This window comes from Lissotriton helveticus, chromosome 7, assembly GCF_964261635.1.
Source record: "Lissotriton helveticus chromosome 7, aLisHel1.1, whole genome shotgun sequence".
Classification (NCBI taxonomy): domain Eukaryota; kingdom Metazoa; phylum Chordata; class Amphibia; order Caudata; family Salamandridae; genus Lissotriton; species Lissotriton helveticus.
The window spans coordinates 1,857,999,735-1,858,024,637 of record NC_136068.1 but is presented as its reverse complement, the minus strand read 5'-3'; the positions used below and the strand labels follow the sequence as shown (position 1 = coordinate 1,858,024,637).

Genomic DNA, 24,903 nt, shown 5'->3' with positions numbered 1-24,903 from the left:
TAGTACATATCTTGTTAAGGGGGCTGTGACTGTGTTAAGGTCGTTAAAAATTCCCTTGGACCCTCCACTTATCCGTTTGTTTTTTGTTAGCTCTAGACAATAACCATACTGAATGAGTTGTCTCACCCACCTGTTTGTGGTAATGCTTTCCCAGACTGGCAGGAACTGTTGTAATCTGCCCCCGACCGGTGTTATATGGTCCGGGGGCAGCGACAATGCGTCACTTCTTAGTATTGGCGGAGGATTTGGTGTTGTTATTCCCTCGTCCTCTGCCTTTACTGCTGTTGCCACGGTATCCACCTCTGTTTTTTTTTAGGATAGGTGGTCTGCGTGTTCCCTTTGTTGTATTGAGTCCGCTGGGATGCCTGTCCTCTTGAAGCTCCTCTGTTATTGGAGCGACGAATAGAACCACCTCTGAATTGTTGAGACTGCAAGGCCCCCATAGATTTGGCTGTCTCTGTGTCTTTTTTTTTATTTTTTCTAAAATGGAGTCCACATCAGGACCAAATAAAAAATCTGGGTTTATAGGCTGATTCAATAAAGTGGTTTGAATCTCTGGTTTGAACCCTGAGATACGCAACCAAGCATGCCTTCTGAGCATGACACTAGTGTTGAGGGCTCTGGCTGCAGTGTCAGCTACGTCCAGCGCACATTTAATGGAAGCGTTGGATATGAGTTTCCCTTCCTGTATTAGTGTTTCTGTTCCTTCTTTGTAGGCATCAGGCAAATGTTGTAGCAGTTGCTCCAATGTGTCATAATGTGCCCTATCGTATCTGGCTAATAGGGCCTGTGTGTTGGAAATTCTCCAGATGTTAGCTGCTTGTGCAGCCACCCTCTTCCCAGAAGCTTCTAACACTTTAGATTCTTTGTCTGGAGGAAAAGCATCACCAGTGGTCTGGGAGTTGGCACGTTTACGAGCATTGGAGACAACCAAAGAGTCCAAAGGCAACTGTCCCTTAATGTATGTAGGGTCCACAGGCGCCGGTCTGTATTTTCTTTCAATTCGGGGGTTAACAACCCTTGCTCTGGTGGTCTCCTTAAAAATGTCTCCTGCGTGTTTGAGGACACCCTTTAACATCGGCAATGTTTAACTGATTTCTCTGAAGTGGAGAAAGTGTCATACAAGAAATCCTCCACAATTGGGTCAGCATGCATGTCCATATCATGAATATGTGCTGCCCTCTCTATTACTGCGCTAAACGCCGCTGTATCCTCTGTGGGCAACGTTTTTACAGGATAAGAAGGAGTATCAGGGATAGGTTGTGACTCCCCCTGGTTAGCAGTGTCTGTCCAGGTTTGAGCCTGGTCATCTTGATCATTGTCCGCAGGGTAACTATATTGTTCGTCATAGTTGTACCCTAGCTCCTCAGTAGAGCGTGTGGGTGAGTACGCATAAGTGTCTTGGTCATGGTACTGCACACTTTCAAAAAGGACAGGCGATGTGGAAGAGTCCCTTTTCTTTTTTAGTGGAATTTTATAGGATTCCAGTGGATTTTCTGACCTGATATTTCTTTGATATATAGTAAGTGTACCAGTGTCGGCGTCGATATGGAGCTTTGACTGTTCATCATAGGAGGGCTCCTGATACACAACGCTTGCTTCTTGAGGATGACTCCTCTTCCCAAGTGTCACAGTTTTGGAATGTTCGATCCCCATTGTCGGATCCGTTCCCCTAGGTCGTGCTGTTGGGGGCAGTCCGAATTTTATGGGCGGCTTTGGGCCTGGCGTCGATATGGCACCGACGGACTTTGCTTTGTCATCGTGCTTTTTACTTTGCGTCGACTTTGGTGCTTGCGTCGGAGGCGCGCTCTATTTTATGGATTCGATTTGCTCCTTCGAGGCGCCTTTGGCTTTTGGCTCGAGGACTTTGACGAGCTGTTGTTGTTCGACTCAGTGCCTCGGTTCGAGGGCCTTTTGAGAGTCAAGTCCTTTGTTTGTGTCGCTGTCCGTCGACGCCGACCTCGTTGGTTCGACGTACTTGGCTTTAGCGATGGACTGTAGCGCACCAATCTTCGGATCGACACCCTTTGCGGTTGACCTTTTAGGGTCGTTGACACTTGTTTTCGACGTCGATTCCGATGTGCTTACACTCTTCGATCCGATGGGTGACTTTAGCAGTTTCGGTTTCATTTTTTCCTCGATAGCTTTCGGTTTCGCTTTTAGTTGGGCGACCGATGGCTCATGTGAAATATTCTTAGCCGGGCCGAGACACGGGGCTATAGAATGCTTAATATGATCTTGGCAATGCCTCGACCGGAGCCTTGGAAAGTTTAAGAGTGTCTTGTTTAGGCCCAGTACCCACTGTTGGGCCTGGTTCATCACTCGAGTCGTCATCGATGGCTCCGATGGGGGACACGTCGTCCCTTACCTCTTCGATGTTTTCATCTTCAACGACGTGCTCCTCGTCGTCCTCATAGTAGTTGGAGCCGTGCTCCGAACCTGGATCCGACGTCTGTTCTGGATCCTCAGTGTCGACGATCTTGTCGTCGTCTTCATCGAAGATATTCACCGGGTCGGGCGCTGGCTTCGGCATTGTTTGTCTTGCTGCACGTCGGAGCCTAAGCGTCTTCTTGGACCGGAATGGAGCACAAGCTAGGCAGTTGTCCTCGTTGTGGTCTGGTGATTAGCACTTGTTGCACACCATGTGTACATCGATGTGCGGGTATTTTGAGTTACAAAGGGGGCATCGTTTGAACGGGCTCCTTTCCATCGACGATTGGGCCTTTGGTGTTGAAAAGGCCACACGGCGCTCTTTGACGTCCTGCTTCGAAAGAAACTGGAACAAAAACTCGGCACCGAACGAAAGAACAATACCGACGACCCCGAAGGCCTTTTGGCCTTATAGAAAAGTTTCCGAACTGGAGTTAAGAAAAGTACATCCGAACCCAATGGCGGAAAAAAACAATCTGAGGATGGAGAGGATGCCCATGCGCACTGTAGTCCAGGGGAGGAGCCACCTATCTCGTGATACTTCGAAGACTATTCCAGGACAACAATGTGCAATCATCCGGACTCAACACTAGGCGGCGATCTATGCATAAGATGTGAATTCAGCAGCCCACATGCCTCGAACATATATATATATATATATATATATATATAGAGAGAGAGAGAGAGAGAGAGAGATACATAAATGTGGGTCACATATATGATTATGTTTCAGGGGTCCTGCACATGGGCGAGAATATTCTAGTGCTTATGACTATTGATGAGGATCCCTTGGAAGAGAACTTCAGGTCCCAATGCAGAGTCTGCATATGCCAATGGGCGCATGTTACAAGCAGGATGCAGGAGGCCCAACAGCCTCAGATTCAATCTTGCCGAAATCCAGTTTGAGGCTGAATCATCTGTATCATAGCCTGAATCTCCTGGACTAATCTCTCTGGAGGATAGACCAGAAACTGCACGAAGTCCAAAACAGCTCAGATGAAAGGGGGTGTCTAAGAGGGAGTCAGGTGTGACTTTGGAACATTGATAGTGAACCCGGCGAGTGCAGGAGATTTTCTGTAGTCTGGAGCTGGAAGATGATTGCCTGAGGGGGGGAACCTGCTTTCAACAGCCAATCGTCAAGGTAGGTTGAAGACTGGAACTATGACCTCCGCAAATGTGTTGATACCACCACCAACACCTTTGTGAACACCCGATGGACACTAGTAAAGCTGAAGGGGCGCAAAGTAAGCTGAAAATGCTCTTCGCCCACCGTGAACCGTAGGTACCATGTGTGGGCAGGAAGGATGGGGATGGGGATGTGGAATTACGTGACCTGCAAAACCAATGCTACCATCCAGTTTCCCAGGGAAATGGCATATAGAACTTGAGTGAACGAGAGCTTTTGGAATTTCTATTTTTCTGGAAGAGATTGGGAAGGCGCAGGACTACTATAGAATGAGAAGCCGCTTTGGCCAATCTGTAAAACCCACCAGTCGGATGTTACTGACCTCCGTTGGTGCTGGTGATGACATATCCTGCCCCCCCCCTCCCCCCACTGGGTGCCTGTGATGGCAGGAGGGCCAACTAAATGAATGTAGAGGCTATTGCTGCTGGGGCCAGGGGACGTGGACTGGCCTAACCTCTGGCTACCTGTTTCACGTGGTCTGTGAGGACCTCGTCCTTGGCCACAAATAGGCTGGGAAGCCAGTTGGCTATGGTGACTAGGAGGCTATGAATGCGGCTGGAAATCACTTCCATGGCCTAAGCGGCAGAAGATGGACTGGAGCTGGCAAGGGACTGGCCAAATCTCTACTATCCTTAAAGGGTTCCAGGTCTGAGTCTGCCTCCTCATCAGAAAGACGAGAGCTATCAAAGAGGTTGTCCATGAGCGCATGGACATGCATTAAAAATACAGAGGTTCTCAGCCAGGTGTGGTGCCTAAGGAACACAGACAATGTAATCGCTGTACCCACTGTCATGTCCAGTCCACCTTCCCACAGGTATCCAAGCCTCTTGGATTCCCTATATGGGGGAGTGGGAGGGAAAGCATCAGAATTGACCCAAGAGGGGGAGGCTTGAATCACCAAGCTCTCATTTGTGAGGGCTTCATTAAAGGAGAGTGAGTGTTCAGATGGGGCAACTCCTGGGTGAAGCACCTCTACAAAGACATTTGTCTTGGAAGGCGACCTTTACATTGCGGACATCAAACCGCGATGCCATTACAACCTTGTTGTTACAACGACCGTGTTGTTACCACGGAAAGCCATTACTACGCAAGTCATTACATCGACTTGCAGTAGATGGCGCGCTAACATTAGGAATAGTATAATTTAATATTCCAACACCTTCCCTACTGTTTCGTAGGCTGGAGTTGGAATAGTAAATTTAACATTTCTAATGTCAGCACGCCATCTACTGCAAGTCGCTGTAATGACTTGTGTAGTAATGGCATTGCATGGTAACACCGCTGTCACTGTAACGACCACGTTGTAATGACTTGCGTTGTAACAAGTCATATTCTTTGTCTTGAGTGCCACTGAGGCCAACTAAAGGTCCAAGACATCAGCCGCCCTATGCACCATCATTGTGAATAAGGCACTGTCCTACATAACCACGATAGGGGAGAGACCCAGCTGCAGTCTGATGAGGATTCTAATTCACTTACATACACCAGTTCCTCATACCAGTTGTCCGCAGTATTGTCCAGCGCATGATGGTATCAATCAGGGTCCTCAGACCCCATCCATTCATCTTCTTCTACAAGCCTGTTGAATGGCACTGGATCCAAACCGGAGAGCATGACCTCGGTCGGCGCCAGACGTTGCCCGTCCAGCTCTGTGTCAGAGACGGGAATGACAATGGGGATGGCGCTGCCATGGGGCGTTGGTAGCGCCAGGAGCGTTGGTACTGGAGCAAGTGTCGAGGAAAGTCTCAGTCTTGTGGGTGGTGATGCTCCGGATCCAACACAGGATCAAAGTTGCCTAACTGGCATAGAATTATATTTACAACAAGGGGTGGTGAGGGACAGAGTATCTGAATTAAGCAGAATACTCTCACCCTGTCAAGAGATCAGGGCTAGATCCAACACCGTTTTTTAGCTCATTGCACCATCAGGATTCAAGCAAGCCGGGCCGAAGACGGCTGAAATGCCAGAAACCGGTCCCCGGAAGCTTGTTTCCTTCCCAGTGTAAGAATTGGCTTTTGTAGTCTGGTCTGCCCTGTTCCCATGATGCACTGGGCCAGGGACAGACTAATTTGCATACAGCCAGGTTCTGAAACTGGGATGGTGCAATGAGCTAAAAAACGGTGTTGGATCTAGCCCTGATCTCTTGACTGGGTGAGAGTACTCTGCTTAATTCAGAGACTCTGTCCATCACCACCCCTTGTTGTAAATAATTTTGTCCACCCTAAGCGTGGAAGGGTATACTCAGATGTGAGTCCCTTGCTCATTGCACCATCAGGATTCAAGCAAGCCGGGCCGAAGACGGCTGAAATGCCAGAAACCGGTCCCCGGAAGCTTGTTTCCTTCCCAGTGTAAGAATTGGCTTTTGTAGTCTGGTCTGCCCTGTTCCCATGATGCACTGGGCCAGGGACAGACTAATTTGCATACAGCCAGGTTCTGAAACTGGGATGGTGCAATGAGCTAAAAAACGGTGTTGGATCTAGCCCTGATCTCTTGACTGGGTGAGAGTACTCTGCTTAATTCAGAGACTCTGTCCATCACCACCCCTTGTTGTAAATAACTGGCATAGAAGGCAAGCCAACCAGCGGGGATCAAGTGGGGTGCTCCAGAGGGTTGGCCCAAATATGAGGTGCATGGACTCACATAATTCTTTCAGTTTGGTGGGGGTCACTCTGGCTTTAGGAAATCAGGGAATGGGGAGAAAAGACCCTGTCTCAAGCTCTGCCAAAGCGCGAGCCTGGATTGCCTCTTATGAGGTTTTAGGTGGGTGCGGCAAAGTCAAAGATCTCTATGACTTCTTGACTTACCTGAGGATTTTGAATAAGACGACAACCACTGCGTGTGGCTCTGTGAACAGTCCGGAGACCCTCCGCGTGACTGGGATCTTGAAGATTATGGGGTCATCTGAACTCGGTCAGCAAGGAGCTTGAGGGAATGCTTTCTCAGTGATTTCGGGTGCATGGTGTGCCAGTCCTGGCAGGTCTTGGAGTCATGGTACCTCTTCTAGTAACACTGACAAGTCAAGAGAGACATCTGCCTCATCGGCATCTGCCTGTGATGGCTACCACATGTATTGAAACCAGTAAGTTTATTTAGCGACATGCCTGTACCCAGAAGAGAAATCTCTCAAAAAAAGTTAGACAATAAGGCAAGCAAAAACAGTCCAAAAGCAACTGAGGGTAGCTCTTCATGGATCAGCGCTATCTGTCATGGAATGGAAAGATCTGACTTCAGCGTGCTGGGTTGGCACTTATATAGGCATCAGGCATATCACTTCCAGCATGGCTGCAGAGCCAAATGACGCCACCTACTAGAACACAGGGGTACTGCTCGAAAACTTCCAGATTCAGTTTGAGGTAAGGAATCTGCAGCTAGATGTCTATCAGATTCATTTTTTTCAAACATCATTGTTTCAACATTAGGCTATGATTATTAATATGGTACAGGATAATACAAAATTGCTGAACATAGTCAGGAACTGAGGGACAACAGGTTTTGTTCGATTTGCTGCATGACATCTGCGTTTTTGGCCAATTGCATCTCCACATGCTGGGAATTTTAAATGTACAGAGGTCATAGAAAGACTATTTTTATCAGATAAAAGACAAAACTCTGTTTTAAGAAGTGGCACAAGACAAAAGAAGTGGGGACGAATGGGTGAAAAAATGTAAAAAGAAAATACACCAACAATTTGCATGTTGTCTTTGCTGAAAATACATGACATGGCTTTCTTTTGTGCTTTAAAGAACTATCTGCTTTTTTTATCAGCCCATTGGCGAAACCAAAAAAAGTATCTTTTGAGTAACATTTTTAAATATTGTCATAAATGGTTTCTGTAAGAGCCAGGAAGCTTTTCCAACAAAAACTAATAAAAACAAATGAAGAAAGGCACTCAACCAATTGCAAAGCCAGAAATTCTCCTCCCCACCTTAGAGAACACTTGCTTCACCATGTGGTGTCTTGGAAAGCTATATAGAAATATCGATAAATCAAACCTGAAAAGACAAAATACAGCGCTAATGGATAAGTGTAGTGACATCAGGTTTGGAATTGTACAGACTAGACATATCTACTGTGAATTTTATCTGACAGTAAAATGACGTGAATTAAAAACAGAAAAAACTAATACATTTATAAAAATAAGAAACAAGCAAAAGATAAATTATTTTACATTTCTTACCAGTGCATCTATATCATTAAATATTCCTAGGGTACCATTGCGGGAATTACAGAATTTCAAGCTGGAATCCCAATTCAAGAATTTGGAACTAAATAAGCTGAAACAGTGATGCCTGTAGGATATCCACTCTGAAGGACATGCCTGTTTTTCTAAAGAGAAATGTGACAAAATTAAACATTCAAGTTCTCTACTTAAACCTCCGAATTGCCACCTAGTATTACATATGCACTTACTCATACCAAGCAGATTTTTCGCGATGGGTAGCGAAGGAAAGTCATGATTTTAATAATGATGAGCCAAAGCAAACATTACATGGTGGAGCAATAACACCCGCCTTTGTGTCTTTAAAAATATTAGGACTTTACTTTGCTACCATCGAAATATGTGCATTTTATTGCAAGATTGAATGAAAGCTTCATTATGCTTTTTATGCCAAAAAAGTGTGAGCCACAGGTTTATGATGAAAAGTTCTGAACATGGACGTGCTGGAAAGCATCAGATTAGGAACGTCTTCTCACCCCAGAGCAAAATGCCTTTAAAGCCAATTAAACCCTAGAGAATTAAGCAATCAAAACAACTGTATTAACTGTCAAAGCAGCAATTTATTTAACCCACCTCGCCAGGGATAGAGAAGAAACCGCTGCACAACACACAATTTTAGATGTTAAGGAAAATTCTCTCTCTCTCTCTCTCTCTATATATATATATATATATATATATATATATATATATATATATATATATATATATATATATATATATATATATATATATATATATATATATATATATATATATATATACAGTAGCAGCCCGTCCCGACGTTGTCCGGGTGTGACATAGATTATTTTAAAATCTTGCGGTAGACAACATTTTTGGTTTCATTAGCAAAGGGACGGAGAAGGCCCAGCTGCAGCCCTGGTTGATGTTAGCAGGCGCATGTAATTGGTGTAGTGATCCGCCGCCTGAGCCCGGCTACAGCCCTGGTTGATGTTAGCAGGTGCGTGTAATGTCGTTGAATGAGAGAGTTATCAGCCGCGGCTAAATCCGTTTAATGAGAGAGTTGAGTGACAGCGAGTAGGAGAGGCTGCAGTAATTGTCCCCGCAGACATGCTCATTTGCGTGTTCCCCCGCTTGAGGCCCAGATGAAGGCCTGTTTGATGTTAGCAGGCACGTGTTCCCCCGCTTGAGGCCCAGCTGCAGCCCTGGTTGATGTTATCAGGCGCGTGTAATTAGTGTACTGATCCGCCGCCTGAGCCCAGCTAGAGCACTGGTTGATGGTAGCAGGCGCGCGTAATTTCGTTGGATGAGAGAGTTCAGTAACAGCGCGCAGGAGAGGCTGCAGTAACGTTACTTACCAGGCCTCCAGGTGAACGCGCTTGTCACGCCCCCAGCACACGGCCACAGCAGACGATCTTCTGATTAATGTACAACCCACATGGCATGAAGGGTGGAACGTAGCACACGCCCCCGGCGTTTCTCACGCCCTCAGCGTGCCCCTTGATGCGGCGCAATTGCGTTCACATGGCATAAAGGCCGGACACACGCCCCCAGCATTTCTCACATCCCCAGCGTGCCCCTTGATGCTGCGCAGCAACGTAATTGGCGCTTGAATGTTCGACTCACATGGCATGAAGGGCGGACACACGCCCCCAGCATTTGTCACGCCCCCAGCGTTTGTCACGCCCACAGCCCACGATGTGATGGCTGTACCACACTCCCCCCGCGTTAGTCACGCCCCCAGCCCAGGCCCACAGCATAACACAGACACACCCACAAGGGAATACTTTGCTGGCACGGTTCTTTTACCTTTTAAATGTATAGAGGAGTTGGCCTAACGGCTAAGGCGCTGGACCTCGGCACTGGGGATCTGGGTTCGAGTCTTGGTAACGACGCCAAACATCCTGTTATTTTGGGCAAATCACTTAATCTCCCTGTGCCTAACAAAAAGGAATGTGTGTTCTCATGTAACATAACTGGTGCTATGTAAATCGCTGTGATACCTGATTCAGTTCGGGTCAAGTTTGCGCTATATAAAACTCTGCAAAAAAAATATATATATGGTGGCCGTCTGCATAGCCTATGTCCTTCTGCTGCAACTGCCTTTCCAACGCTGTATTGGGTGTTGTGATTGGTGCTGTGGTTACTGAGATTACCCGCCTCAAAGTTTTGGGCTCTCTCTTTATAAGATTAGTATGGATATATATATATATATATATATATATATATATATATATATATATATATATACACACATATATATATATATATATACATATATATATATATGTATATATATGTATATATATATATACTGGTATTTTACCTCACGGTAAAAAAGAAAGAAACGCACTCTCCTGTTGACAGAAATTAAGGCGGTGTATTCCCAAGTTTCCACCATGCCCAACGCATTTCGCCTTAACATAAGGCTTGTTCACGGGATCTATATTCTTACCTAATATAGGAGGTTTCAACAATGAAATGTTTAATTGTGAAACTACGATGTTTTTTGTTCATTACGAGTTGAATATGCGAAATGCACTTTGCACTTTTTTTAATTGTTTTTTTTCAATGTTCATGATTAGAATGGGAGTGACCAGAGCATGCCTCATGAGAGTTAAGGCCGTGGGTTTTCCTGACATGTCATGTGATCAAGACCGGGGCAACCTGGTCGAAACGCGTCATGTTGTGACTTAGATGGAATACAATTTGCACTTTATACATTACCTTTGTGGTGGTTCGTTCCTGATGGTGAAGCGACGTGTAGGTTCTCGTTTGCTCATTGAAGGACTTGGTTTCCATTGATTTCAACACGCTGTGGCTGTCGGCGTGTTCAATGGACCCTCTTCAAGGTGTAGGCTGGATTGTGGCTGCTGCTATCGCTTTGCGATATTCTTCTTGACCCGGAAGTGGTACAATTATCCAGCCCCCTGCAAGGCGGAAAGCGAGGTAGCTCCGAGCACGGAGAGAGTGAGCGGTAAGCCGGTTGTAAGTGAGCCGTAAGGATCGCGGTGTCGGAGGACTCCAAGAGCCAGGTTGTGGTTCTGAAATTCTGGACCCTACTGTCATCCCAGTATCGAGATCCAATGCCCGTGCCACAAAATATCAACATCCCATGACGAATTTGGTGTCAACGGACCGGTAATGATTATGACATCATCCCTGTATATTTGCGTCATGATCGAGGAATGCCAACACCCCTAAATCGTAGTTTCCATTCCGACCCCTCAGACTCCATTTTGTAAACGGCATCCATCTTGTGTCTTGCCCTCATGATAAGTCAATTGAGTAAGGTCGAGCTTGATCTAAAAGGACACGTCCACCTCTCCCTGACTCCCCCTTGACCTGTCCCAACTGACTCCCTTGCCTCCAGCCAAACATGTTTGGGCAGCTCCTCGCCCAGTGGCCGAATACGATAGCATCAATGCATAACATACCACAAACCATTCACCGCGTACAGATCATGTTTTCTACACACACACACACCTGTCCGCGTTCCTTGTTTATGGCCAGTTTTATGACTAGGAGGTGCCTGCCTTTTATTGGGGTTTCATCGATATCTGATGGGAGTTCCGGGACTGGCTGGGTAATCTATCACGAACGGGACGTCCAAAATATGGGCTTGCCTACATGACTTCGCTCTTTGTATTATTGTAGAAATATGTGTACAGCCATATCATAAACTCAAGAATTCTTGCTTGCAGCTATTATTTCTGTATATAAGGAGAAGGCTTGTTCTGTAAAAACGAACAGTCTCCTGAGAGCACACGATCCGCGTTGTCGTGCTTCTAGGACACATGTTACTTGGTAGCTGCCAATAAAACTTGATCTCTGACTGCGACTAGAAGACTCCGTGTTTCTGTGGTCCGGAACAAGGGAGAACTCAGAGGTCTTCGGGTGTTATTCCCTGGCACCACCGGGTTCTTAAAAACCCAGCACCTCAAGGTCGGCTTATTGAACAGGTGAGCCGCGTTACACTCCGAGCGTTGAAGGAGCCCGTGTTGCCTTGTAGTTAGCGGGTGTGAAGATTTGAAGGATTGTATGATTCCTGTTCGATAAGAAGGTGCGCTTAGGCTCAAGTGTGCTTCACGAAGGGGATCATCTACATTAAGAACTGTGCATAACCATATTTTCCTATTTCATACGCTATGGCGTCCACAACTGACGTGCTCAGGAACCGCGATGAACGCGCGGATGCGATGTTTGCTAATATGCCGGTACTACTGGAACCGGTCAACAACAGAAGGAGCAAACAGCTGATGAGAAGGATGTTAAAATCCTGCTTAAAAAATTGGAGAAGCTGCAGAGGAATGAATTAACAAAGTGGTGGGAGCGAAAATCTTTGGAAAAGTACAAAGAGGCTGGAAGGGTGCCTAGGGGTTTGCGTGTGTTAATACCTCCTTTGTTTGAAAAACCTAACCCCTTGATGCTTAAGGAGTGGGCAACAAACAACTTAGAATGTTCAAGGAACATGGTAATGATGCTAGTGAAGTACGCCGAAATCGATAGAGTTGAGATTGCGGTGGAAATTGATTTACTCATTGCTGAACTGGATGCACTTGACCAAAAGGATGTGGTAAAGAAGGAAGAGATGAGATTCAAAAACGCCTTGACAAACATGAGAACATAATAATGAATCGAAAGATAACCAAATTTGCGCGTGATAAACGCAACTACGAGACTGGACGCATTTTTACTTTTGCCAAGCGTTTTGATAATGTGAAAAAGCTAGCGAGTAACATAGTCCAGCATCCTTTAATCTCAATTGATCAAAGTAATGGTGTTGGTGCTACATCTATTTCTGGTGAAAGTGTGCTATCTAGCAGTGTGGAATCTAGTCCAAATGAGATTGACCATCATTTAAACATGCAAGAACCCCAAAGCTTCAGTCCCTCGGAGGAATTGGGGTTTATGATAGAGGATCGCCGTCAAACCCTGAGACCGAGAGTACCCCAAATACAGCCCCAAAATGTCATAGGCGCAACCAACAGCGTAAAGAGAGGAGGAAGGCGCAGAGGTTTCAACAAAAGAAACTAATAATTCAGGAAAGTCAGTCAGAGGCGGCGATTACATCAACTGCTAATACTGTTATTAATATGACTGAACTTGAATTAAATACTGCAGAACTTCAGCTTTTGTCTTTGGGACTTTCTTTCTGTCCAAAAAGTAATTTTAAGTATGTCCAATCTCGTATTGACATTTTTAAATTTATCAGAAAGTTGAAATTAGTTAAGTTCCATAAGCTAAAGAAAGCAAGCTCTAAAGCTACATCTATTACTGCAGTCAACCAACCAAGTTCATTGTTTCAGGTAGCTGATGTCACTACGCTTCGCACAGCAAATGTTTTAGCTGATTTGAATGAGGATGTTGTTCTTAACACTCAGGACGATTTGATAGGTGTATTTTAACCTCTAGCGCTGCTCTTACTCCTTTTCGCCCACCATCCACATTTATGCCAGTTATGGCAAGGGATGCCATAGACATCTTTGGGGATTGTGTTATTAGTGACCTTAAAACCCTCCACAGAAAATGTATTTCTATGAATAGGAAGGGCCAATATAGGGAGCAACAATATTCCCGCCTGATGGATAAATTGGGTAAAGAAAAGAACATCGTAATTAACAAGGCTGATAAAGGCGGGAATGTTGTTCTTTGGCCCCGTGATGCATACCTTGAGGAAGCAAGAAAACAGCTTGATGATGACAAGTGCTACAAGCAGGTAGCTTTCCCAATTTTATTAAAGGTTAAAGACCAAATATTCAAAGAATTGTCACAGTGGAAAAGGGAATGTCTAATAGATAAGGATGAGTAAATTTTTTTAAGAACCGATTACCCAATTAGTCCAACCCTGTATCTACTCCCTAAGGTACACAAGCAAGTTACCCCAGTGCCAGGACGTCCAATTATCTCCGCCGAAGGTAGCCTGCTGGAGTCAATGTCCAAATATATCGATTTTTTTCCTCCATGATTATGTTTCTAACCTGCCTTCATTTATTAGAGACACAGGCCATTTTTTGGAGAAACTTAAAGAAGTGATATGGGAGGATGGCTATCACTTGAAGAGGTGTGGCGCCCCGGCCAGGCTGACTGACTCCGGAATCTGGGGATCAGGGTTCGATCCCCGGCACCGGCAGCAGATTAGCCCAGCACCATGTGACTCTGGGCAATAGCTCGCTTAATCTTCCCGACGGCCCCCAGCGCCTAGAGACCCTTACGGGTGATTGTGCGCTTTACAAATGTGGATTATTATTATTAATATTATTACTTGTTAGTGATGGACATCTGTTCCCTATACACCAGCATAAACCACCAGGATGGGTTGAATGCTATTAAGCATTTTTTGTCCGACAGAAACATTTGCTACAACGAACACAATAAAATGTTGCTCCACATGACGGAATTATGTTTAACCAACAATTTCTTTATTTTTAATAAAGAACTTTTTCATCAACTCCGGGGTGTCACAATGGGGGCGTGCCTCTCTCCTAGCTATGCGTGCTTGCACGTTGGCTGGTGGGATTGGCACGTCCTCTTGCAGACACACGCGGTTGACGTTTCTGAACATGTCATCAGATGGTGGAGATTCATCGGTAACGTGTTCATCGTGTGGAAGGGCTCAAAGGAGTCGGCATTTGAGTTTGTCAGCAAACTAAACATCAATTCTCTTAATTTGGAGTTTACAGCGCAGGTTAGTGACAGTAGGGTGGAATTTTTGGACGTAGAAATTTTTGTGGAGAATAGGACCATCTGTACTAAGTTACATCGTAAATCTACAGCTGGGAATTCTATTCTTCATGCCAGCAGTGCTCACCCTAGACACCTCATAAACAGTATCCCCTATGGGGACTTTTTGCGTATTCATAGGATTTGTAGCAGGAAAGAGGACTTAGACATTTGTTTAGAAGAATCCAAGAAGAGATTTATGGCCCGAGGGTATAATCATAAGGATTTACAAGCAGCCCTGGATAAACTAAAGAAGGGTACCTCTTTAAATGATAGTGTCACGCCGGATGAGGCTCTTGAACAGATAAGTGTAAAGCCTATAGTGAGATTGATTACTACTTTTAGCAATCAGGAACTGGCAATTAGGAAAATTGTTAGTAGACATTGGACCATCCTGCATACTGACATCACATTATCCCCGAGCTTTTAAACCAACCTACAATCACATTCAGACGAGCACCCTCAATGTCGGATGCTTTGGTAAAAACTAGTCCTGAAGTGACCAATCAGAAAAATTGGTTGACTGACAAGAAAGGTTTTGTAAAATGTACTTCATGCAGGGCATGTAAGTTTGGGGTCAATAAACAATTCTTTATGGATCCCTTTTCTAACATGCCTAACAAAATAAATGGTTATTACACATGCAAAACCGAGTGTGCGGTCTATATATTGGAGTGCACCTGTCAACTTGCCTATGTCGGCAGCACAAAACTCCCTGTTTTCAATAGGATCCTCCAGCACTTGCGGGCAATTGTAAACTCGGATCCAACCTATCTGGTTGCCCGCCATTTTAAATTAGTACATCAGAACAAACTGGAGGATCTTAGATACTATGTTATCGACTCCGTCCCCAAATCCAGTCGTGGTGGGAATAGGGAAAAAAGATTACGCCAATTGGAGAGTCAATACATAGTTCGGCTTAACACCAAAATACCGAATGGGCTAAATACGGGGGAAGATTTAGTTCACTTTTTTATTAAATGTGGTTTAGTTGGATCTGCTATATATGATTAGATGAAATTAATTTTGCAATTTTGTGTCTATTTTGTTCTCTTATGCTGCTCTGAATATGAAATATGATTTGTGAATTGATTGTAAGTGCGGGGTTTAAATATCAATTGTAATTATGTGTGTATATATATATTAATTTAGATTTTAGGTCTTTTCTATTTATTTATTGTAGGTAATGGATTTTAGAGAAACCGTTTTATACTGTGGAATTTTTTATTGGTTTTACTAGTTTTCTAGTTTTACTGATCGATTTTTTTTTTTGCAGGGGGTTGTAATCCATTCTATATAGTTTATGAATTAATAGGTACCTGATAATAACTAAACTGTGATTATTCTATTATATATATATATATATATATATATATATATATATATATATATATTGGCATTTCTGTTATATTTGACTCTATAACTTTAATCTTTATTATATGTAATATCTAGAAGCAGGCGATGATATGCTTCTTTATCCTTGCTCAAATTGCTGTAATACATTCGCATCCGATTTTAAAATTGTTTTAATAGAAGTTAAGCTGTTTATTTAGCTACGCTTCATTAATACTACACTGGGTGTACTCATTATGAGGGCTGCTCTTTCCCATTACATCTTATAGTATGGTTTGCATATTCTCTCTTTATAAGCAGAATTTGGGCACTTGCCCCGGATTTCTTACCTAATATAGGAGGTTTCAACAATGAAATGTTTATTTGTGAAACTACAATGTTTTTTGTACATTGCGAGTTGAATATGCGAAATGCACTTTGCACTTTTTTGAATTGTGTCTTTTTTCAATGTTCATGATTAGAATGGGAGTGACCAGAGCATGCCTCATGAGATTTAAGGGCGTGGGTTTTCCTGATGCTTCGATAAAGGTACATTTGGCAGCTATCTCAAGATATAGAAGACATCCTACCCGTCCATCTCTCTGGTCTCAGAGAGTAATAAAGGAATTTCTCAAGGGACTTTTCAGGACGTTTCCTCCAGTTCACCGCCCAACAGTCTCATGGCAGCTTAACACGGTTCTAGCACAGCTCATGAAGTCTCCTTTTGAACTGATACATAAAACAGATTTGCAATATCTCTCATGGAAAATGGCCTTGCTTTTAGCTCTCACTTCAGCAAGGAGAGTAAGTGAAATTCAGGCTTCCTCGATTTCTGAACCTTTTCTCCAATTTCGTCCTGACAAGGTTGTCTTGAGGATAAATCCTAAATTCATCCCTAAGGTTCCATCCATATTTCATCTCAACAAACCTGTGGTGTTACCTACTTTTTTCAAGGATCCTTCGTCACCTGTGGAGCAATCTCTACATTCTCTAGACGTCAAAAGGTGTTCAAAGTTCTACATTGACAGGACGAAGTCATTCAGAAAAACGAACCAGCTTTTTGTAGCATTTTCTGGTCCAAGAAAAGGGTTGGCACTTTCAAGATCCAGTATTTCTAGATGGATTTCTTCGGCTATCTCTCTGTGCCATGGCAAAGCCGGTAATCCTCTCCAGAGTACATGCACATTCCACCAGAAAAATGGCAACTTCTACGGCCCTATTTGCAGGAGTGTCACTGCCAGACATTTGCTGAGCAGCAACGTGGAAAAATGTGCACACTTCTAGCTACAGCATGGCGAAATGACGCAGCAGTGGGACAAGCAGTTCTTCGCCATCTATTTCATTGAGGTATTGTTCAAGATTTTATATATATATATATATATATATATATATATATATATATATATATATATGTATATATATATATATATATATATGTATATATATATAGATATGTATATATATATGTATATATTTGCTTTTCTTTCAAGGTTATGCTCTTGCTTTATTGATACTCTTTGTTCAACATACATGATTTTTGTAAAGTTTGAAAACTATTCTAAGATTCTGTTTATTTATATACAAAAAATAGGAGCAGAGCCCACAGTCTGTGAGATTCTATCCTGAGCAACGCATCTTCTATAAGTACTGCTTGCTATTCTGATACAAGCATGAGAATCTATGAAAGATTCAATACTGGAGAAAATACTAGTTACTTACCTGTACACTATGGTCCTCCAGTATTATCTTTCATAGATTCTCATGCGACTCTCCCACCTCCCCGTTATTCAGGTAGACCTCTGATCTCTAGATATATCCTTGGCTCTCACTCTGGGCTGAAAATCTGAGGTATGATGGCTCTGCTGGGGAGTGTGATGTCAGGGCTTGCAGCTGATTGGCTGAGTTTTGGTCCAAATAATGAGGAGGTTTGGCAACCAAATATTATGGTCCCCTATGGGACTTTCTATGTAGTGTTTTACTCTATGATACTGCTATAGTCATTCTGTTACCGTGAGACTCCCACCATGACGACGGGGAAGATACAAGCATGTGAATTTATGAAAGATTCAGTACTGGAGAATGGCTAGCACTCCCAGGGAGGGTGGGCTGCTGGGGACAGCAAACCCCCATGTCTGGGACTGGTTTGACAATAAAGCAGTTTTTTTTATTTAAATGCAGCCAATTTTCCTTAAAGGAAAATGGGATGCATTTAAAAAAGTAAAAATGAAACCTTTCAGTTTCATTTTTTAAGGGCAGGCATTCCCAAAGGGGAAGGGGGCCCCTGGGAACCCTTTTCCATTTGCGAGTGCCTTACCACCCTACTGAGAAAGGTGGTAAACAGCGAGTGTTTTGCGATCGCAATTACACTCATACCTCGGTTTTGGAGTCGCTATTAGGAAGGGGTGGCCTTGGAACGCCCCTTTCTGAGAGCAAGTCGCTAACCCTATTTTGCGAGTCACTAATTGATTAGCGACTCGCAAAATAAGGTTGGTACATTGACCACAGGTTTTCTGTGGTCGCAAATGGGCCAACAACCACTTTGAAACTGAAAAAACGGTCATACATCTAGCCCAAAGCCTTTTACCAATTTTACAGCCAGGCCTGGAGTGATAACCGGCTTTTGTCATCAGCATCATCAAGAATGATGCTTTGAACATCTTTCATATCCGCATGGATGGCAGTGCTAATGCTATGCTTAAAGACTGTGCTGTAGAAATGGGAAAAGACTTTGTCAATTTCTAGCTCACTGCATTATTCTTTGAAATGCTTGTAAACCCGGCTAGCTTGTATTGAGTCCCCCGCTCAAGCCTGGAAGACCAAAGCTATGCACTGTAAAAGTTGGTACTTTACCAAGCTTTATGACAGCAAGGTAGGCCCCATACTGAGCCCTGGCCATCAAAAATATCTTCTGAGGCTGAAGTTTTAAATTGAAATGACCTGTTGGAATAATTTTTGCAGAAATGTTAGAGGCACTTATGTCTCCAAGAACCTCTATTATGTTTTTAAAGTAATCTTTTTCTTCTTGGCTGAAGGATTTATGTACATGTTAATTAGTACAACATGGCCAGGAATGGCTGCAGGGTCAGTTGAAACCAATAAGAACAACTTCAGCAAATGGTAGGCTGTTGGACAGTAAGGTCTAGTTTAGCTGTTATATGTGCTGGAAGCCCCTTCCCCCACCCACATTGTTTATCTTTTTACGCCGAGCATTCAAGACCTCTTGTATATATTTAGTATATACTTATATGTGTATGTGCTTTATGGGTTCTGGAGATCAGCCCTAGGACTTGTCTGCTTCCGCATAGGGACTTTTTTTTCTGTTCAACTGCCTTTATTTAACTGTCTTGATAGAAAACAACCATAGAGGTCAGCAAAATATCAGAATTGCTTTCGGCTGAGGGACTTTCTTTTTTTTTTTTCTGGCAACTGCCTCTATTTACCTTTCTTAATAGAAAACGACCAGCAGAGGTCAGTAAAATACCAGAATCACTTTAGCATTCTTTACATTCCAGTCCATAGAAATTGTCTTCCACAAGCACCGGCGGACAATATTATTTTTTTCAAATCTTTCATTTTCAGTGATATACCCACTGAAGGCCCTGATTTTATAATCAAAACAGCTTTGGACTATTCCATTTCTCACTGAAAGGCAATATTTCTCTCCATGTGTTCCCATACTTGGCGTGTCACGCAGTCAGGTGCTTACTTTCCCTCCATGGTAAAGAACATTAGATGTTTCAGCACCCAGGCTAATGTGCTCTGTATACATATCAGGTCCCAAAGGCGAGACCGATTGCATAGCAAATGCTTGTTTTATGAGGCTACCACACGGCTGTGAAGAAAATGGACATCAGTGACTGGCTGAGAGTGCACCAAGATACTTAGCAGCAACAAATTGCTGTGAAAAAATGCAAAATATTTGTTTTCTTTATATCTTTGAAAACCAGTAATATTCCATGAGCCGAATGGTATAGATTCAGATTTATTTGTGGGATTTAGATTTTCGTTTTTGCTGATTGATATGTTGGGTATGAGATTTTACACAATATGTACATTTAAATTCTGAATTCTCAATGGGTTTTAGTGCTTTGGATATCCAGCCCAATTATCGTTGGTAGAATTATGTATAGCTCTCTGTACCTGACGGAGTCTAGACTCTCCAAATGCCAGGTTACACTAATTACGTCATTTGTAAAGTATGGTTTACCTTTGGGACCCTTAGCTATTTTTTTAAAAGGAATTCAGCTGCACCTTTCGCTAAATCATCCTGGATATTTACATGGGAAAAGTGGTGTTTGGTAAAACTGGTTGACTATTTTTTTCTTTTTTACACCAATTCTTCACTCATTAAATTGATGTTGGTAGCACTGACAAAATCGAAAACGACATTGGATTGACAGTACCAGTTCACAACTGTAATTCCAAATGTATCCTCTAAAGCTGGGTAAAGGAAAGTGATCCTTTCCAAAGTATAGGATTTCAAATGTTACAGATGTGCATGAAATCTAAAAAAAAACACAAATTGTCTCCGTTTAATATATTAGATATTTAATCTGATTTCTAATATGGGATGAAATAAGAGTATGAGGCTCTTCTCTTCTTCATTACCTCTCGAAATAGTAGCTCAGTTCTTCCCTCCATCATACCTCTCTCCGAACACTTTGAGCATTAATGGTCCTGAATACATTTTATGGACAGGTCGCTCTTCTGAGCACTGTGAAGTTTTGCATTATCTGACAGCGCCACTGTAGTAAAATTAGTTTTTTCATTGCAAGAGGGGTTCTATAAGTCTATCCAAGGGTGGTCTCATCTTCTGGGTTACTCATAGGTAAATCCTCTGGGTGCTGGGATTTGCAAAAGGTTTGGATTCCTAGGAATTCTTGAAAAGAAGAATCATTGTAGCTTATATATGATTTGTCTAGCTTTAGAACAGGAGTTGGTGTCAAACACTAGGGACCCTGCCAACACTGAATTCGCGTCCCATGGCATCCTCCTATACGCAGCCAAATAGGACTACAAAGGGCCATCTCTTTTTATACAAATTTTATGGACTCCCTCGGCTTAAAATTAAACGCTAAAAATAGTTTTGTGATGTCATGTGGCTGGAATAGAAATAAGACCAGAAGCTTCCAGGCGGGGGAAACAAGGTGGAAATTACCCCTGCATTCAGCTATCTGGGAGTGCTTTTTGATAGATCGAGTTCTTGGGCTCCAGCAGTAAAGGCTAGGCCCCTACTGTAGGAGAGTAGGGTCTGCTTTCCTATGGTCACCCCACTTTTTGCTTCACTGGTTTTCGACTTTAATGTGGCTGTGGGCCTGCTAATCAGACCCACAGCCCAGCTGTTCTCTCTCTAAATTCATACCATGTACTTTAGGTACATCACCAATTGGGAAATGGGTCACTCTTGTGAGTCCCTGTACAGTGTACCATAGATACCCAGGGCATAGGTGCACCCAAGGCCTACCAGGGGCTGCAGCATATCTTATGCCACCCCTGGCTGGCCATCCATACGGACACAACTTGCTGATCACTCAGCTGGGGCAAGGTTGTGTAATCACCCCTTGCTTAGGTATAGTATTCCTATACCTACCATTATATATAGACACATATGCACCTATAAGTCACTCCTATGGCAGGCCTTAACAATCCTGAAGGCCGAGTGCTTGGTTTTATGTGAGATGGTGCTCTAGCCTGAGCTGAGCCTGTCTGCATCTTTCGGAACCATGTCCTTATAGCTGTTCTATGATATAGCCATACCATATACTCTTAAGTGCATTATAATCCTCGCGGTTGAATGCTAACTTTGGTTTGGCTTTATCAAAACATGTCGTGTAAGGTGTCATACGCTTTGGAATACTACCCCCTCACCAGTTCTGGTAGCATTCCACCCTTCTAGAGGGAGAAGACATGTTGTCCCTACTAATCCCGGTTAAGGTTAACCAGAGCCTCAGCATCACAAAATGGATGCTGCTGCCACAGACACAAGTCTGACCTCCTGCTGCTGGGAGTCCTTCCAGCGAGGGAGGCTTGGACAATAGGTTTCCTGTCTTGGGAGGTGCTAGCACCACCCCAGACAGGCCATAGTGTATTGGGGCAGGGAGGACTGAATGAAATGAGCCACTGCCTGGGGCACACAAGGTGTCCCATGCATAGTCCGGTTCAAACCGGTGCTGGGGCACTCCAGCCCCAGCTCTGGCGCAAAACTGGACAAAGGGAAAGGGGTGTAACCACCCCCTTCCCTGGTCCCACCCATAGGAGGGACCTAGCAGGTAATCCAGCCCCTAAATTTGGTATATAGGTAGGAGCTGAGTCCCAAGACTTTAGATTTATCCTGACTGAAACTTGAAACGAAACTCTGGACCTTTGATGTTCTACCTGAAGATAGAAGACTGAAGAATCTCGACAGGGGACGACACTGCGGACTATAATGCGCGGGGAATTTCCGACCATTCCCCACTGTTAGTAAGAATGGGACGGACTCGGGGTAATGTGGGGGCCTCCTGGCGCCTTGCAGCTTGGGATCTTCAAAACGCGACTATCCTGAGAGGCTTGAGAGCAGATGTACAGGTCTATGTTACTGAAAATGAGGGAACAGTCGATTCGGGGGTGACCTTCTGGGAAGCCCTGAAGCCGGTAATGTGGGATAGGATACAAAGTAGACTGGGGGAGGAAAGGAGAAAACTCCAATCAGAGGTAACTGTACTGGAACAGACTATCCTGGGCCTAGAGAGAGAATACCAGAGTTCGAAAAATGCTGAGACTCTTAGACGACTGATTGATACTCAGGAACACTATAGAGAACTGGTGACTAATGAGGCTAAAACTCAATCCTTAGCCACCCTTCATCGCCTCTACGACGTGGGGGACAAGTCAGGTAAACTACTAGCGTGGCTAAGTAAAAAGGAACGCGCGACTGGATGGGTGGATCACATTAGAGATGCAGCAGGGAGGCTTGTTAGTTCTGATGCACAAATTGCTGAGACATTTGCTACACACTATGAACTCTTCTACGCAGCCAGGGACCTGGGGACCTGTGAGGAAGCTCTACAATATATGGCGCAGACGGACCTGCCCCTGTTGTAGCCTGAGGCCCTTCAGGCGCTGGAGGCTGACATTGCGGTGGATGACATATCTGGAGCCCTAGCCAGATTGCGACCGGGGAAAACACCGGGACCAAACGGTTTCCCGGCTGAGTTTTTTAAGCGTACGGCAGACCTTTCGGTTCGCCATCTGAAGGGTCTCTTCGTGGGGGCTTACCAGAAGGGGAGACTCCCTCCAGACCTCTCCCTGACGACAATTGTCCCAATACATAAAGAGGGGAAACCGCGAGAGGATTGTGCTGAGGTCGGTGATCCCAGACCTTATACATCTGGATCAAACAGGTTTTCTGCCAGACAGAGCCACTAGACTGAACCTTAGACGTACTCACAATTGGCTGCATGAAGTGCGGGGAGGAGAAGAACCACATTGGTTTCTCTCCCTTGACGCTGAGAAAGCCTTCAATGCGGTTCATTGGCCATTTCTGGAGGGTGTTTTGCAAAAGTTTGGATTCGGCCCTAAGTTCCAGAGGTGGGTCCAGCTCCTCTACACTGCACCAGGAGCCAGAGTGAGGGTGAATGGGAGGTTGTCTCGTGAATTCCAGATCCAGAGAGGGACCCGACAGGGCTGCCCTTTGTCCCCCCTCCTCTTTGCACTCACTATTGAGATACTGGCAGCTAGGATCCGACAAAATGTAGACATCTCCGGTTTTGGAAGAGCTGACATGGACCCCGCACAAGAGAAGATATCCCTTTACGCGGATGATATACTCTTGTATATTACAAACCCGGAGACAACTGTTCCGGAGCTATTCCGGGAATTAGAGCGATATGGCAGGCAAGCGGGATATACAATAAACTGGCACAAATCGATCTTGTATGACCCCGGGGAACGAGGCCACTGGGTGACACTGCCAGGGCAACTACTAACAACGGTGGAGGGTTTCCAGTATCTCGGGATATACATCCCCCTTGATAGGACACTATTGTTCCAAAAAAACTTGGAGCGGATTATACTGAACTCCCCTGCAGATATGGACCGCTGGAGACAGCTCCCACTTACACTTCTAGGTCGAGCGGCTTTGTACAAGATGATTATCCTACCCAAGTATTTATATGCCCTACAGAATGAATATTATCCGCTTCCGGCAACGTTGATATCCAGAATTCACTCGGATCTGAGGGCTTTTCTCTGGCTGGGTAAGCAACCTAGAGTAGCGTTGACTACTCTCCAGAGACACCAATACAGTGGGGGGATCTCACTCCCCAACCTGGAAGCCTACTACTGGGCGGAACACATGGCACTGATTAACGATAGGCTACATGCCCCGTCAGATCATCCCACTTATGCCCTAGAAAGACTTACAATGTCATCGCAAAATTTACTATACTATCTTTATGGGGGTACTAGACGGGAACCGCTCCTCCCAGCGACGGCTATAACGTTACTTGCATGGACTAAGGCTACAAAACGCAGGGGATGGGAGAAGAAGCCCACCCGACAGACACCGATATGGCACTGTAAGTGGTTAACAGAGCTAAATAAACTAAAAGGCTTCCAAAGATGGGACGACATAGGCATCTCCACCATAGGGGACGTGATTGCCAAGGGGGAACTGAAATCCTTTTTGGCCCTGAAGACGGAATTTGGGCTTCATCACTCACAGCTCTTCAGATACACGCAGCTGCGACATGCTTGGCGGGCCCAAAATATCCAACTAAGCGACATCCCAGAGTATGCACCTCTGGAGGGACGGCTCTTGCAGGAACGGATCCAGGGGAAGGCGGTCTCCATCACATATAAAACCTTAACTAACAACATGCTAGGTGATCTGGCGAAGCTTAGACAGACATGGGAAACAGAGGTGGGAGACATGGACGACTTAGATTGGGACATAGTACTAATGCATCCCCGGGAGGTGGCAATTAAGTCTAGGCTGTGCCTTATTCAATTTAATGTGCTTCACAGAACCTATTACGATAGGGTGCGACTCCATAGAATGGGGAAAATAGAGGAC

The 24,903-nt window shown here is 44.3% G+C and overlaps 1 protein-coding gene across 2 annotated transcripts in view; it reads right to left on the bottom strand.

Annotated features, from left to right (window-relative positions):
* The window catches only part of LOC144767792 (uncharacterized), an 834,271-nt gene that overhangs the window by 294,366 nt on the left and 515,002 nt on the right, over positions 1–24,903 (bottom strand). For both annotated transcript variants that reach the window (XM_078651172.1, XM_078651173.1), the window contains exon 5: positions 7,794–7,942. In XM_078651172.1, the coding sequence (XP_078507298.1) occupies positions 7,794–7,942 (149 nt within the window). The remainder of the gene's footprint in view (positions 1–7,793; positions 7,943–24,903) is intronic.